The 12,773-nt window shown below is 49.7% G+C and overlaps 1 protein-coding gene across 2 annotated transcripts in view; it reads left to right on the top strand.

Moving 5' to 3' along the window:
• ANK1 (ankyrin 1) overlaps positions 1–12,773 on the top strand; it is a 179,047-nt gene that overhangs the window by 98,940 nt on the left and 67,334 nt on the right. For both annotated transcript variants that reach the window (XM_087418573.1, XM_087418572.1), the window contains exons 3-9: positions 2,046–2,144; positions 6,268–6,366; positions 6,979–7,077; positions 8,141–8,326; positions 9,439–9,537; positions 10,001–10,099; positions 10,402–10,500. In XM_087418573.1, the coding sequence (XP_087274699.1) occupies positions 2,094–2,144; positions 6,268–6,366; positions 6,979–7,077; positions 8,141–8,326; positions 9,439–9,537; positions 10,001–10,099; positions 10,402–10,500 (732 nt within the window). In that variant the 5' untranslated portion in view covers positions 2,046–2,093. The remainder of the gene's footprint in view (positions 1–2,045; positions 2,145–6,267; positions 6,367–6,978; positions 7,078–8,140; positions 8,327–9,438; positions 9,538–10,000; positions 10,100–10,401; positions 10,501–12,773) is intronic.

Here is a 12,773-nt window from a genome sequence, read left to right as displayed (position 1 = left end):
AGAACCTTCCAGACCAGGCCGCTGCTGGATGCGAAGAGGGGATTGCAGACCGCAGTGCTCTGGGAGGGGGGAGGGGCTCCTGTGCAGACCTGCCCCAGGGTAGAGTTGAGGACGAAAAGCTGGAGGCAGCAGCTCCAGGCTTCCAAAGCACCAGTCACTTGACAAATTGCTTTTCAGTGAATTTGTGTTTTGCAAATTGATTTGAGGCCAATTGGTTTACTCCCTCCCAATGCTATTCTCCTTCTCCCAGATTCCTGTTCTGAAGGATGGCTGTCTGCCTTCAATCACTTTCTCCCTTTCTGCTATCAAAACTAGCTCTGACCTGCCTTTATCTGATAAATTCATTTACACTGGGGTGTAAATAACGCTTCTTTGGACCTACATTTAATGGAGTACAAAATCTACAAGACGAAGAAATCTAATGATGATTTTCAGGCATTTGCATACGGAAATATTGAGTGAAGAGGTCCCCTCATGCCCTCCCCCTCCCCCCACACACACATGCCCTGGCAAGACTGGCAGCGCTGGTGTGCAGATTTGGCTAACTGCACTCTGCGTGTTTGGGGTGCAGGGCGGGCTTGATCTAAATAGGAAGTAGGTAAAGTTCCCTTTGGAGCCCACTCCCACTTTTCTTCAACACCCAAGGCCCCTGTTTGTTATATTTGCCCTGTCGAAGGCCCCGACGTAAACAGAGTTTTGTACACCTCCGTTCTCACATCATGAGGTGCCTGTCCCGGGTCTCCTTACTGCAGTAATTTCTCAGTACTTTCCTCTGCTGGTTTTAGCAAAGCGGGATGACCAATCTGTTAGTGTGTTAATGCACTACCACTCCCAGGAAGAATATTTGTGTTTTAACAAGAATCTCCTCAAAATGATACCTGACACAAAGAGAGAGTGAGAATTTCAGGCACCCGTGGTGGGGTTGTGGAGATATTTGGGGATAGGTGAGTCAGGGACCCCTCAAATCACACCCTCAGGAGCCAAGCCGCTCCACCGTGGTGGCGAGGGTCTTTCTTATTAGCCAGAGCCTGCAGTGGCTCTGGGGCATCCCCTGAAAGGGAATATGCTGGAAAAGAGTTGACCGAAAAAGGAGACAAGTAGGAGGAGTGGGGGAAGAGGGGAGAATTGCTGGGGAGAGAGAAACAAAACACAAAAGGAGAAGATGGGGATTGCTGACTCACTAAAATCACTTTCTATATGGAGCCCAGATCCACTCATCCGCTGGAATTGAAATTTAGTTCCATCATGTTGTCAGAATTATTTTTGGCTCTAAATAGCACTCTTTGAAGTCAGCTTTTGCCAGAAAGTTTCAAGACATCTAAGCGTAGGGATCAGAAGACCAGGAGGGTGATAAGTGAAACCTGAGCCAGGCTGCTTTACCAGATGCGGTGGAGACTTTTATTGGTCAGTGAGAGTTCTGCTTTTATGGACTGATGATTGGGCGTGGAAAATGTTTGCTCATTTTTTCCCCCTAACATTTAACTGGCAGACAAGCTTTGGTCACATTTGAAATGGCAAGGTGGCCAAGGGGCTGTTTTATACTCATTCTTCTGTTGAGGAAATCTTATTGCTGGGTGGTTGGTGGTGTTTAGTTCTCATATGACCTTATTTCAAAATTTCTTATTTGACTAAATGTACATCTATCTCTGCAAATGGTTAGGATGGACTGGTATTGCCTCTTTGCTTGTTCTGGTTGCTACTGTGAAAATGAACCAGGGGGTTGAAGCTATACCATTTTGATTAAGTGGCTGCCTAAGGCCTGGCCGAGATCTGAATTTCAAGGTCATCTATTGGTTTTGTGAGAGCTTCTCCACGCCCAATTCATACCTGGGGGTGGTGGTCTTGCTATCACCCCCTCTTTCTTTCCCTGCTCTCCTGTTATCTGATGCTCCTACAGAAGAGCTGCTCGGAGAGGCTGTGTTGGCTCCACTCAGGGCCCTCTGTTTCTTCCCTCCAGCCCTTCGCAGGGAAGGCCACTGCAGCCACTTGGAACCAAGAGGCATAGTCCCCTGACCACACTCTTCCTGCCTCTCTGCTCTTTACAGAATGGGTTGAACGGCTTGCACCTGGCCTCTAAAGAAGGGCATGTGAAGATGGTGGTTGAACTTCTGCACAAAGAAATCATTCTAGAAACGACAACCAAGGTACGTCTCTTAGGAAGAGGGGGAGGTTTTCTTTGAAAATTCAAGTGTATGGGTCCCTCACGTATTGTTCCAAACCTTGTTGTAGAAACCAGCCCTTCATGAGAGAAGCCCACACGTGCTTCTGAATTTCTCTTGTCCTTCCAATCACTTCCTAGTTCTGTGAGTCCCTGAAGTCACCTGAAAAACACAGGACCCTGTTTCCACAAAGAGTCAGTGGGCCTTTACTTCATCCTCATCACTAGATTATAGAGCTAAAAATAAAACCCTTTTCCCGGTGGCTTCATGCTTCCCCAGGGTCTTTGACTCGAATACAGGAGCTCAGAGCCCTGGAATCCCCACGGTCAGGTGCCTTGGGTCCAGATCCTAGCTAAGATGCTTCATACTCTGTGACCTCAGGCAAGTTACTCAGCCAGTGGGCAGCCTCAGTTTCCTCATCTATAAAATGGGGATTATAATACTTAGTTACAGGATTGATATGAAAATTAAGTGAGATTGTGTATGTAAAATGTCTGGTAATAAATATTGGTGACTGTGTTGTTACTGAGGGCTGTAGAAGACAGTCCAGATCCCTCTCACTTAGCCTTTCCAAGCTAGTCTTCCTTCCCAAACCTGTTTCCTTCCTAATTACCTGAACAGCATTCTCCTTTCCTGGGAGGCATTTGGCACAGACATCAACCTCTCACAGCAATATGTTTCTCCCCATAGAAATAGATTATAAACACCAGTGACTTAAGTTCAGAAACCACAGTCATGAAATTGATGCATCTACACATTGCAAAATCAGCCTTGTTTCTTACATATATGCGTCTTATTTGTTTATTAAGCAACATGCAGTCAGCATTTCAAAACAAAACTAAACTAAACAAAAAATCACCTCTATTTACTAACTCGAGTACTGTGTCCTCTTCTCTTCCTTCCTTTGTTACTTTGCATGGTCTTCCTCTTGGGCTGGTCCCTCCCATCTCTTATTTGTCATTTGCTATTTATTAAACCTGGTCTCACACCCAGCCTCAATTTCAATTCCATGCAGCAAACATTTTGCCACCTCTCAAGCAGAGAACAGAAGAACAATGTGTAGAGAACAGATATAATTTATGGTTATGAAGCGAACTACCAAAATATTGTGAAGGTAGAATCATCTTTTGAGGTAAAATTCTGTAATTTTCATGTCATTTCCCGAAGGTGAAAAGATCTAGCTGGTAAAATAAACTGAGTTGCTCTTTCTGAACGTACGTGGGCATTTTTTTCTAACCCAACGACAAACACCAGTTGTTTCCACCCTGCTCCCTCTGTGGATGAAGGGGATGCAATTATTTTTCCTCTGATGCTCTCACATACCTGGCTGCAAGCAGCGTGCCATCTGACGGGCTGTGCGGGCCAGAACGGCTTTTCCTCTCTGGGCGTCCCTCCAAGAGCTGCAAAAACATTCTGCTTCAGCACTTTGACTCTTTCCGAATTTCCCACTTTGCTTGTTATTTCGCAAGCAAACACTTGGTGTGTCTTTGTTATTTATAGAAATTTTATAAGCCAACGTGGTTCCTGAATGCCATACAGAGGGAGGAAAAAAAGAGTGAAACCGGAACCGTGGGCTAAGCAAGAGTCATAACAGATTGGGGAATTGTAATGGGTCTCGCAAGCATGAGAAAGATTAAAAAAAGAATAAAAAGCCAAAACCAATCTAGTTTCCTAAACTGTGCTTAGAAATTTTAAAAGCACAAAACAAAGCAGCCTCTCCCCATCCTGCCACCTCCGCCCTCGGAGTGGAAGCTGGTGGTGGAGGGAGAGAGCACTCCTTCCACGTGTACTCACTCAGCACCTGCTGCACCCACCCTCCCTTCCATGAGCTCTGTGACTCCCTGGAAATGGACAGGTTGGGTCTTTGTGGATCCAAATAGAGCTAAGAAATTTTTCCAGCTTCTTCGAGGGCATGTTCCTTCATGCTGAGGGAGGGACAGAGAACACAGAGGCCGGGCACCCCTCTGCCTGTGACTCCCAACCCAAGGCCAGGGGGCCGCCTTCTTGAGCCTTGCAGCATGCGCATGGGGGGCCCTTTGTCCTCATTCCCTTTGTTCTCATTCCTCACCAGTGCTGCCCTCAGCCCAGATCCAGAACATGGCGTGGCCAGGATCCACAGCCCGGGGTCCACCTCTGACTGGCTTCCCTCCGCATGGATTTATCCAGGGAGAGCTCTGATGTCATGTGATTTCATGAAGGAAGGGGCAGAGGGAAAATAACATCCTACGTAGCTTCTTGAGGGTGAGGAGCCTGAGTCTCAGCCATCTCTGTACCTCCAGGCCTGGCCCAGTGCCTGCCACACACACACGCTCAGTGTGTGACAAGCGAATGAATGGACACGGCACGTCTCCTTCTTCTAAACGGGGAGACTTGGAGTTCAGAGTCCTGATTTCTAGAGAAGGTTCTGGTGCCAACAGCCCTGTTCCACTTGGTACAGCAAGTGAGTTGGACCCAGGTGCTCTAAATGTAGGCTCTTTGGACTTCTATGAAAAGTGATTAATTAGCATCTATAAATTCATTTCTGGCCCTTATTCTCTGATGGATATTTGAGGAAGAACCCTTTTGTTTATCAAGTGGGACTTCAGGAGAAATCAAAAAGATGACTTCGGGAGGCTACAAGCGGACACTCCTGCCTGATACAGGCCACGCTTTAGAAACCAAGACCTGAGCCCCTTCCAGCCCCAGGGCGCCGTTGGTGGGGCCGGCTCACCCGCCTTGGGGCAGCAGTGGCTGGGTGGCCACAGAGTGTAGACCCCATGCTGCTCAGCTCTGCCTGGGTGAGGATGCTTTTCTCCCAGGTAACAGACGGCCACAGCACAAGGACTGGGTTTGAAGTCCCTGCTTGTCGGGGTTTGAGTTTCCTGAGATGGATTAGCAAGTATTTGTGTAGTTTAGTTAAAAACTATATACTGTCTGAACTAGAAAAAATGAGGTCATTTGAGATCTCTGCTCCCTGAGTAGCAGAGGGACAGATGGATCCAGCTGTGGTTGCATTTTCTCTCACCTGCCCTATCTGACGGAAGTTGTTAAGCTGGGCCCATCCTGCCTGCTTCTCACAGAGCAGAGGTGCCAGTGGGTCACGTAGGGGAGTCCAAATGTGCTGACCATCCAGCCCCTGGACACCCAGGAGGCAGGAAGGATCCTGCCAGGAAGGCCGGCATCCTGGAACAGGAGAAGCCTGCTCGACCTAAACCCGGTGGAGGAATTGTTGTTAAATGCCCAGGATGAATCCGGACCAGACAACCTGGCCGTTCCACTCACCTCAGAACCTGCCTGATTTCTTAGTCTCTGTTGTCAGTTCTTAGCTTTTAAAAGTTGACTTTATAACTGTGTACCTCATTTTCTTCTAGTGTTTATTCTCTCTGGTTTTTCTCTCCTCTCTTATTTGGAGCATGCTTGTTCATTATATTTTACTTATTAATATGGCAAATGTTCTTTCTTTGCCACATTTTATTCTATTTTCCCCCACTTACTTTCATCTTTGCCTTCTCTTCCCTTCATGCAGCATAGAGTTTATTTTAGTACCACACCTCCCTTACACATTTTTTTGCTTTCCTTTTCTGTCTGATACCTCACTCACTCTCATTCCCTCGGTCCCTTTGGTCCAGCTTTTGGTCAGTGGGTGTAACAGCATCGAGGGAGCTGAGCCCGTGGGGTGGATCTGTTCAGCATCCTCTTCTGGGAGCTCCGGGCCTCCTGGCGCTCCACGTTGTCCTGCAGAGTTACAGGTTGTGGGGAGCTGGAAGTGCAGAGAAGGCCTCTGGCCTGGCAGACCCTGAGTGTGTCCCCTGAGGAACGCTGACCGTCTGTCAGCTGATGACAAGACGCTGCCCCTGCATGCAGCTGATTCCTGTTGAGAAGTTGGCTGTTTTCTTCTTTGACATAATTTTGTCACAGAGAACCGGAGGCATTTTCCTTCTGGGGCTTTCAGTACTATGTCAAGATGTCTGATGGGTCAGGCGCACACACACATGTTGTCTGCCCCTTTTGGTCATAAAGAAAGCCACCACACCTTCCCACAACTAGCACCTTGTTCCTGTACTTTTGATAGTCACTTACACAGGCCCAATGGGAAACCTCCTCTCTTTCCTCCCTCCATGTGTTTCAGAAAGGGAACACAGCTCTGCACATCGCCGCCCTCGCTGGTCAGGATGAGGTGGTCCGGGAGCTGGTCAACTATGGCGCCAATGTCAACGCTCAGTCTCAGGTGATGGTTCTCTCCGATCCTTGGCTGGAGGTCATTGACTTTCTTCTTTACCTGCGTCTCTGTTACATGGTGGGCACACTGGCTACTGCATTAGTCCACACACACTGTGTAGCTGAGTCTAGATTTATTGGCAGTGTGTCTCCAAGCACTGACAAAAGCATCCTTTATCATTTTTTCCTGCTTTTGCTACACAATGTGTTTGGTCATTGTGGACCCCATCTCTGTTCAGTAAACCAGCCAAATAATACGTTTAGTTATGGCTTATTTGGGGAGAAACTGTGTTTGGGGGGTGAGACATGGGGGGTAGATGAAGAAGGGAGTGAAAATAGAGGGGATGGTGTGTGCAAGAGGCTGAGTGATGCTGTGAGGGGCAGAAACAGACTTCCATGGAGTGTCGCCCCACCTTGTGGCCTTTCGTAATAATCCCACTAGGCCATTTCAAAATAGCAATGAGTTTTTATAACTGGAGATACAGGTGGGGTTATTGCCCTGGGGACTAGGTGAAAATAGGATGAAGAGAGAGCTGTCCTCAGGTTTAGAGGATTTTGCACCAGTTTTAGCATCTTTCACTATTGTGGGTGAATTTTAATGACTTTTTCTCCTGGTTTACAGAAAGGCTTTACACCTCTGTACATGGCAGCACAAGAGAATCACTTGGAAGTGGTTAAGTTTTTACTGGAAAATGGAGCTAATCAGAATGTAGCCACAGAAGTAAGTGCCCTGGGAAAATGGCCCACGGCTGGAAGTCTCCAGGTGCAGGACATCGCTGTGGGTCCTGCCTCCCTGGGACATGGCTTGAGATGCGTCCTCTGTTGTGATCAGTGTCAAGTGTCATTGAGTGCTCTTGACCTTCAGGTCACTACAATCATCCTGGGTGCTGTCGGGCTCTGCGAAGGAGCAAGAGACAAAGTCATGGGTCTTGAGGAAAGCCTAGACATATATCAGAGAAATGCCACCAGAGTCAGTGTGTCCTTTCCACTATAACCAACACTGAAGGCTCCTTGGACGGGGTAGGGGTGGTGTGCGTGTGTAGGGTAGACAAGTCCACCTTGGACCTTAATGAGAAAGGCTCTTGCCATGAACCCGATGGACATGCTGGACAAGTCACTTCAGCTCTGATGCTGAGTTTTGTCATTGATGAAATGATGACACTGGACTAGATAGACCCAAGGCTTCTCCTGACCCTTAACATTGTAAGACTCAACGATTATGACTGTTATCTTTCTGCTTCACCAGTTCGTGGAGTCCTGTGCCCCTCAGTATTCAACTGAGGGGATTAATAACAGGAGCTCACAACTGAATCTCAGTGCCTGGCATGGTTTCTAGCATTTGGTAGGTGTTCAATAATATTCGTGTAATGAATAAATGAATGATCATCCACTGTGTTCAAGGCACTATCCTGGCGCCAGTGATGAGGTGAGAGGGAGCATAGGCAAAGAAACCCAGGGTAGTGAGAAGCTTCTCATAGCACTCAGTCAGACTGGGAACAGGCTGTACAGGAAAATTAAATAAGTGCTCAAGAAAAATTACTGTAGGCTCTGTGAGATCACAGAGGAAGTGGGGCCAAGGAAGGCTTCAGGGAGGAGGTGGCACTTAAGCTGAGCTTCAAGGATGAGGAGGGCTTTGACGAGCAGAGAATGGAGGAAGGTCATTTCAGGCCGAAGGCCTGTCATGAGCAGGAGCCCTGCAGTGTGGAAGCGTGTCCTACCTTGATGGCAGTGAGTGGTCAGATGTGGTCGGAGCAAATCAATCTTTCCTCCTCTCTTCTGGCCAGGATGGCTTCACACCTCTTGCCGTGGCTCTGCAGCAGGGCCATGAGAACGTGGTGGCACACCTCATCAACTTCGGGACGAGAGGGAAGGTGCGCCTCCCTGCCCTGCACATCGCGGCCCGCAATGATGACACCCGGACAGCTGCGGTGCTTCTGCAGAATGACCCCAACCCAGACGTGCTTTCCAAGGTGAGGGTGGCCAGACGGAGGGCTGAGCGAGTTCTAGGGCCTGGACTGTGGAGATCTGTGGGTTACAGAGGCACCATCAACTCCCAACAATTTCCCCAAGAACGAACCCAGACCAGAGATGGTGTCAGCCACGCACACCAAGCACCAGCTCCCACGGTGCCTTTGGGTTCCCACCATCTACGTATCAGAGCCAGAGAGGACAGCCCCACTTTAAATCCCTGGTGAATGCCAAGAAAAATGTGCTTGGCGTGGGGCAGGCAAGCTTCTTGTTGCTCCAGGTCATCCAGAAAAGTGTCTAGGCGGGGCAGTGTGGGTCTCTGGCCAGAGTGAAACTTTGGAATCCCAGCAGGTGGTGGTCTATGGTTTTATCCTGCTCTTTTTCCCTGGCTGCCCTTGGTGGAGGGGTTGGGGGTGGTATCCCCACATGTGGAGGTGAGAAATAGAGGGGCTCCCCAAGGGGACTGGACAGCTAGCCACCTGAACACACTGGCTGATGTTTTCAGGCACTACTGATCCACTATCTGTAAGTTTAGGCTGTTAGTTACTTTTCTTATACTGGGAATCGATTTGCACGGAGTTATTTACCTAGTACCCCCACCCATGGTCACTGGGTTTTGTCTGGAAAACTGCTGCCTGGATTGGGCATGGTCTGAGGTTATAGAACAGAATGATGACAATAGACCCATCAAGCGGTCAAAGGGCTGCCTTTGGCCAGCCAGCTGAGGCATCACACCCTTTTAGGGGGATGAAACCATCCCTAGGATTAAGATCATGGACCCCGTAATACTTTTCATTCATTCATAAAAACCTCTTCATAAGCAACCATGCAGATGAATGGGCCCTGCAGAGTGTGAGCCAGTCCTGAGCGACGCTCTGTCCATGTGAACCACAAAACAGAGAGTGTGGGTCCCTCGGGTAGCACCTAGCTTTTGAAGGAAACTTGTCACAGAGTGTCTCTTGACCCCTTCAGCAAATGTTCTCGTCAGTCAACATCTGCTTTATGGATAGGTCCTCTGGCTCTGCCAGCTTTTTCAGAATCCCTGGGCTGAGTCTGAGATAGAAATGGCAGTACATGGCATGTGACACGTTGTTCCCTCTCTGTTGTGCCCCAGACGGGATTCACCCCCCTCCACATCGCAGCTCACTACGAGAACCTCAACGTGGCCCAGTTACTCCTCAACAGGGGAGCCAGTGTCAACTTCACGCCACAGGTGAGGCTCTCGGGCAGGCCCCGCAGACAGGTTTGGGGTTGTCTAGAATCTAGGCGCTCCTGCCTCTCGCTGTGGCACCATGGATGTCCCCCACACTGCAGAGTGCCTGTGGTGGGACAGCCCTGGTGTCTGTCAAGGCTGCTAGTGGGTGGGTTCCTAACCACCGCCCGTTCTAGAGGTGAGAAATCTGGAGGGCAGAGGACTGGCTTCTTCCAGCCTGTTGTGTGGACTCGGGGAGACCTGGGCTTGGCCAGCTTGCTATGATTAACCGCAATGCTGTCAAGTCCGCACAGGTTTTTACATCTTTCTTAGGTGGGAAATGTCCTCACAGCAGGCTTAAAGTGGCTGCTTGTACTGTTGCCATTGTGGGGCTGGGACGAGGGCCCCTGGGGAGTGGGGTCCACAGCAGCTGCATTCAAGAGGAAGATGCGGTGTCCTGACTGGTCCCTGTTCCTCCCTCCAGAATGGCATCACGCCGCTGCACATCGCCTCCCGTAGGGGGAACGTGATCATGGTGCGGCTCCTGCTGGACCGCGGGGCCCAGATAGAAACAAGGACCAAGGTGGGTGCCAGCGAGCTCCGTGGCAAGGCCAGGGGAGGGAACTCTGCCTTCCAGAGCCTCACCTGGAGTGGTGGGCTCTCGGTGACCAGCCAGTGATGGGGCATCCAGCCTCCTGGAGCCCCCTGCAGAAGGAGGCAGGGTACGGTGGGAGATATTACAAGACTGCGCTGAAGGTCTTGTGCTGGTCCTGAAGGAGGTATGCGCGCATCTGCGGCTGGAATGATGCTGCTGGCAGTCTTCTCTCCAAATGGCCTCTGATGGGTACCTTTGGGGCTTTCTCTTTTTGACTCTGTCTTTTAAAGGATGAATTGACACCTCTCCACTGTGCAGCTCGGAATGGGCACGTGCGAATCTCAGAGATCCTGCTGGACCACGGGGCACCTATCCAAGCCAAAACCAAGGTGCGTGCTTCCTTTACATGAGGAGCATCTTTTAGGCAGGGCTCCTGGTCAGGGCTACCCAGGATCAAATCCCATTTCTGAGAACCAGAGATGCTAACACTACTAACTGTGTGTGACATTTACCCCAATGCCTGTCACACAGGAGGCACTCAGTATAGCTCTAATTATTATCTAGATCAAGGTCGGCAAACTTTTTATCTAAAGGGCCAGATAGTAAATATTTCTAAGCTTTGCAGGCCATGGTCTCTGTCACATTGCGGTGGGAAAGCAGCCATGGATAGTATGCAAATGAGCGGCCCAGTTCCAATAAAACTTTATTTACAAACACAGGCGGCAGGCCAGATTTGACCTGCAGGCTATTTGCCTACTACAGGTCTCCATCAACCCTTGTCTCTCTTATCCTGGATCCAGGAAAGACAGGAACTAAGCACTCCAAGAAGTCTTAGAGCCAGGGCTAGACCAGAGTGAAGTTAAACAGAAAACAAAACAGTTCCTCTCAAGTCCATTGGGGGCCAGAGCAAAGGCCCATCCTTCAGTTCTAGTATGGGGTCTCAAGTCTTCCTGGGCTCAAGCTGTCAGACTGCCTGGTGCTGCCTGTCCCTCCTCCAGGCCCTCCACCCTGATTTGCGGTGTGACTTTGAGCATGTCTCTTACCCTCTCTGTGCCTCAGTTTCCTCATCTGGAGAGCTCTGCTCCTCTCTCCTAGGGTTGTAGAGGATGATCGCATGAGATGGTATCTTTGAAAGTACATGTAAAAGTAAAAATCCTCGGATAAGTGAAGGCAAAATTGCTACTGCCAACTGTATTATTAGGTCAGGAAATTCTCGACATTTTTCCACAGAGGCCCTGTATTTAAACTTATATTAATGTTCCAAGTTAGTAATGATTTTATATTATCCAGATTATTAGAAAGAGGCTAAAAAGAATGGTTATAAAAGTTTCTTACTGAAGACTTCTGACCTGAGTTGGGAGATGTGATCAGAGCTTTCTGAAATGCAATAGTGGTAACTAACTGCGCTGGTCTGCTTGGCCTGCTGTAACCAAGGACCACATGCTGGGTGGCTCAGACAACAGAAACTCACTGTCCCGCAGTCCTGGAGGCTGGAAGTTCCAGATCAGCTTCGGCAGGATCAGTCCTTCTGAGGCTGTGAGGGAGGATCTGTTCCAGGCCTCTCTCGTGGCTTCTGGTGGTCTGCTGGCAATCTTTGGTGTCCTTGGCTTATAAATGTATCACCCTGATCTCTGCCTTCATCATCACGTGGCATTTTCTCTGTGTGTGTGTCTGTGTCCACATTTCCCCTTTTTACAAGGAAAGCAGTCAGATTGGATTAGGGCCCACACTAGTGACCTCATCTTAACTAACGACATCTGCAGTAACCCTATTTCCAAATACGGTCACATTCCGAGCTCCTGGGGGTGAGGGCCTCAACATGTGAATCTTGAGGGGACACAATTCAGTCCATAACACTAATATTGGTTGTCGTGCAGCCTGATTGGGTTTCTCCCTTGCTGAAAGTCCTCTTTCAGTTGTCAGTTTCTGAAAGCCAACATCCCAGTTCCTTAGCTCATAGTATCATGATGCAGCTCCTGCCTGCCACTCCAGCCTGGCTCCATGCCCCGTCACACTGTGCCCTCCTGTGTGTTTAACTGTGTGCAGGTCCCTGAATTCCCCCAGGACAGCTGTCTCTGTGGCGCTGCACTCGCTGTCCCCTTCACTGTGGCACTGCACTCGCTGTCCCCTTCACTGTGGCACTGCACTCGCTGTCCCCTTCACTGTGGCGCTGCACATGCTGTCCCCTTTGCTATGGCGCTGCACTCGCTGTCCCCTTCACTGTGGCATTGCACTCGCTGTCCCCTTCACTGTGGCACTGCACTCGCTGTCCCCTTCACTGTGGCGCTGCACATGCTGTCCCCTTTGCTATGGCGCTGCACTCGCTGTCCCCTTCACTGTGGCACTGCACTCGCTGTCCCCTTCACTGTGGCGCTGCACATGCTGTCCCCTTTGCTATGGCGCTGCACTCGCTGTCCCCTTCACTGTGGCACTGCACTCGCTGTCCCCTTTGCTATGGCGCTGCACTCGCTGTCCCCTTCACTGTGGCACTGCACTCGCTGTCCCCTTCACTGTGGCGCTGCACATGCTGTCCCCTTTGCTGTGGCGCTGCACATGCTGTCCCCTTTGCTGTGGCACTGCACACGCTGTCCCCTTTGCTGGGAGAATCTTCTCCTTTTGACTTTCTGGCGAAGTCCTAGCTCAGAGATCACTTCCTCCTCGA

Source organism: Ceratotherium simum, chromosome 28, assembly GCF_057802395.1.
Source record: "Ceratotherium simum simum isolate JZ-2026a chromosome 28, ASM5780239v1, whole genome shotgun sequence".
In the NCBI taxonomy this organism is placed as follows: domain Eukaryota; kingdom Metazoa; phylum Chordata; class Mammalia; order Perissodactyla; family Rhinocerotidae; genus Ceratotherium; species Ceratotherium simum.
This window is presented reverse-complemented; position numbering and strand designations above follow the sequence as displayed.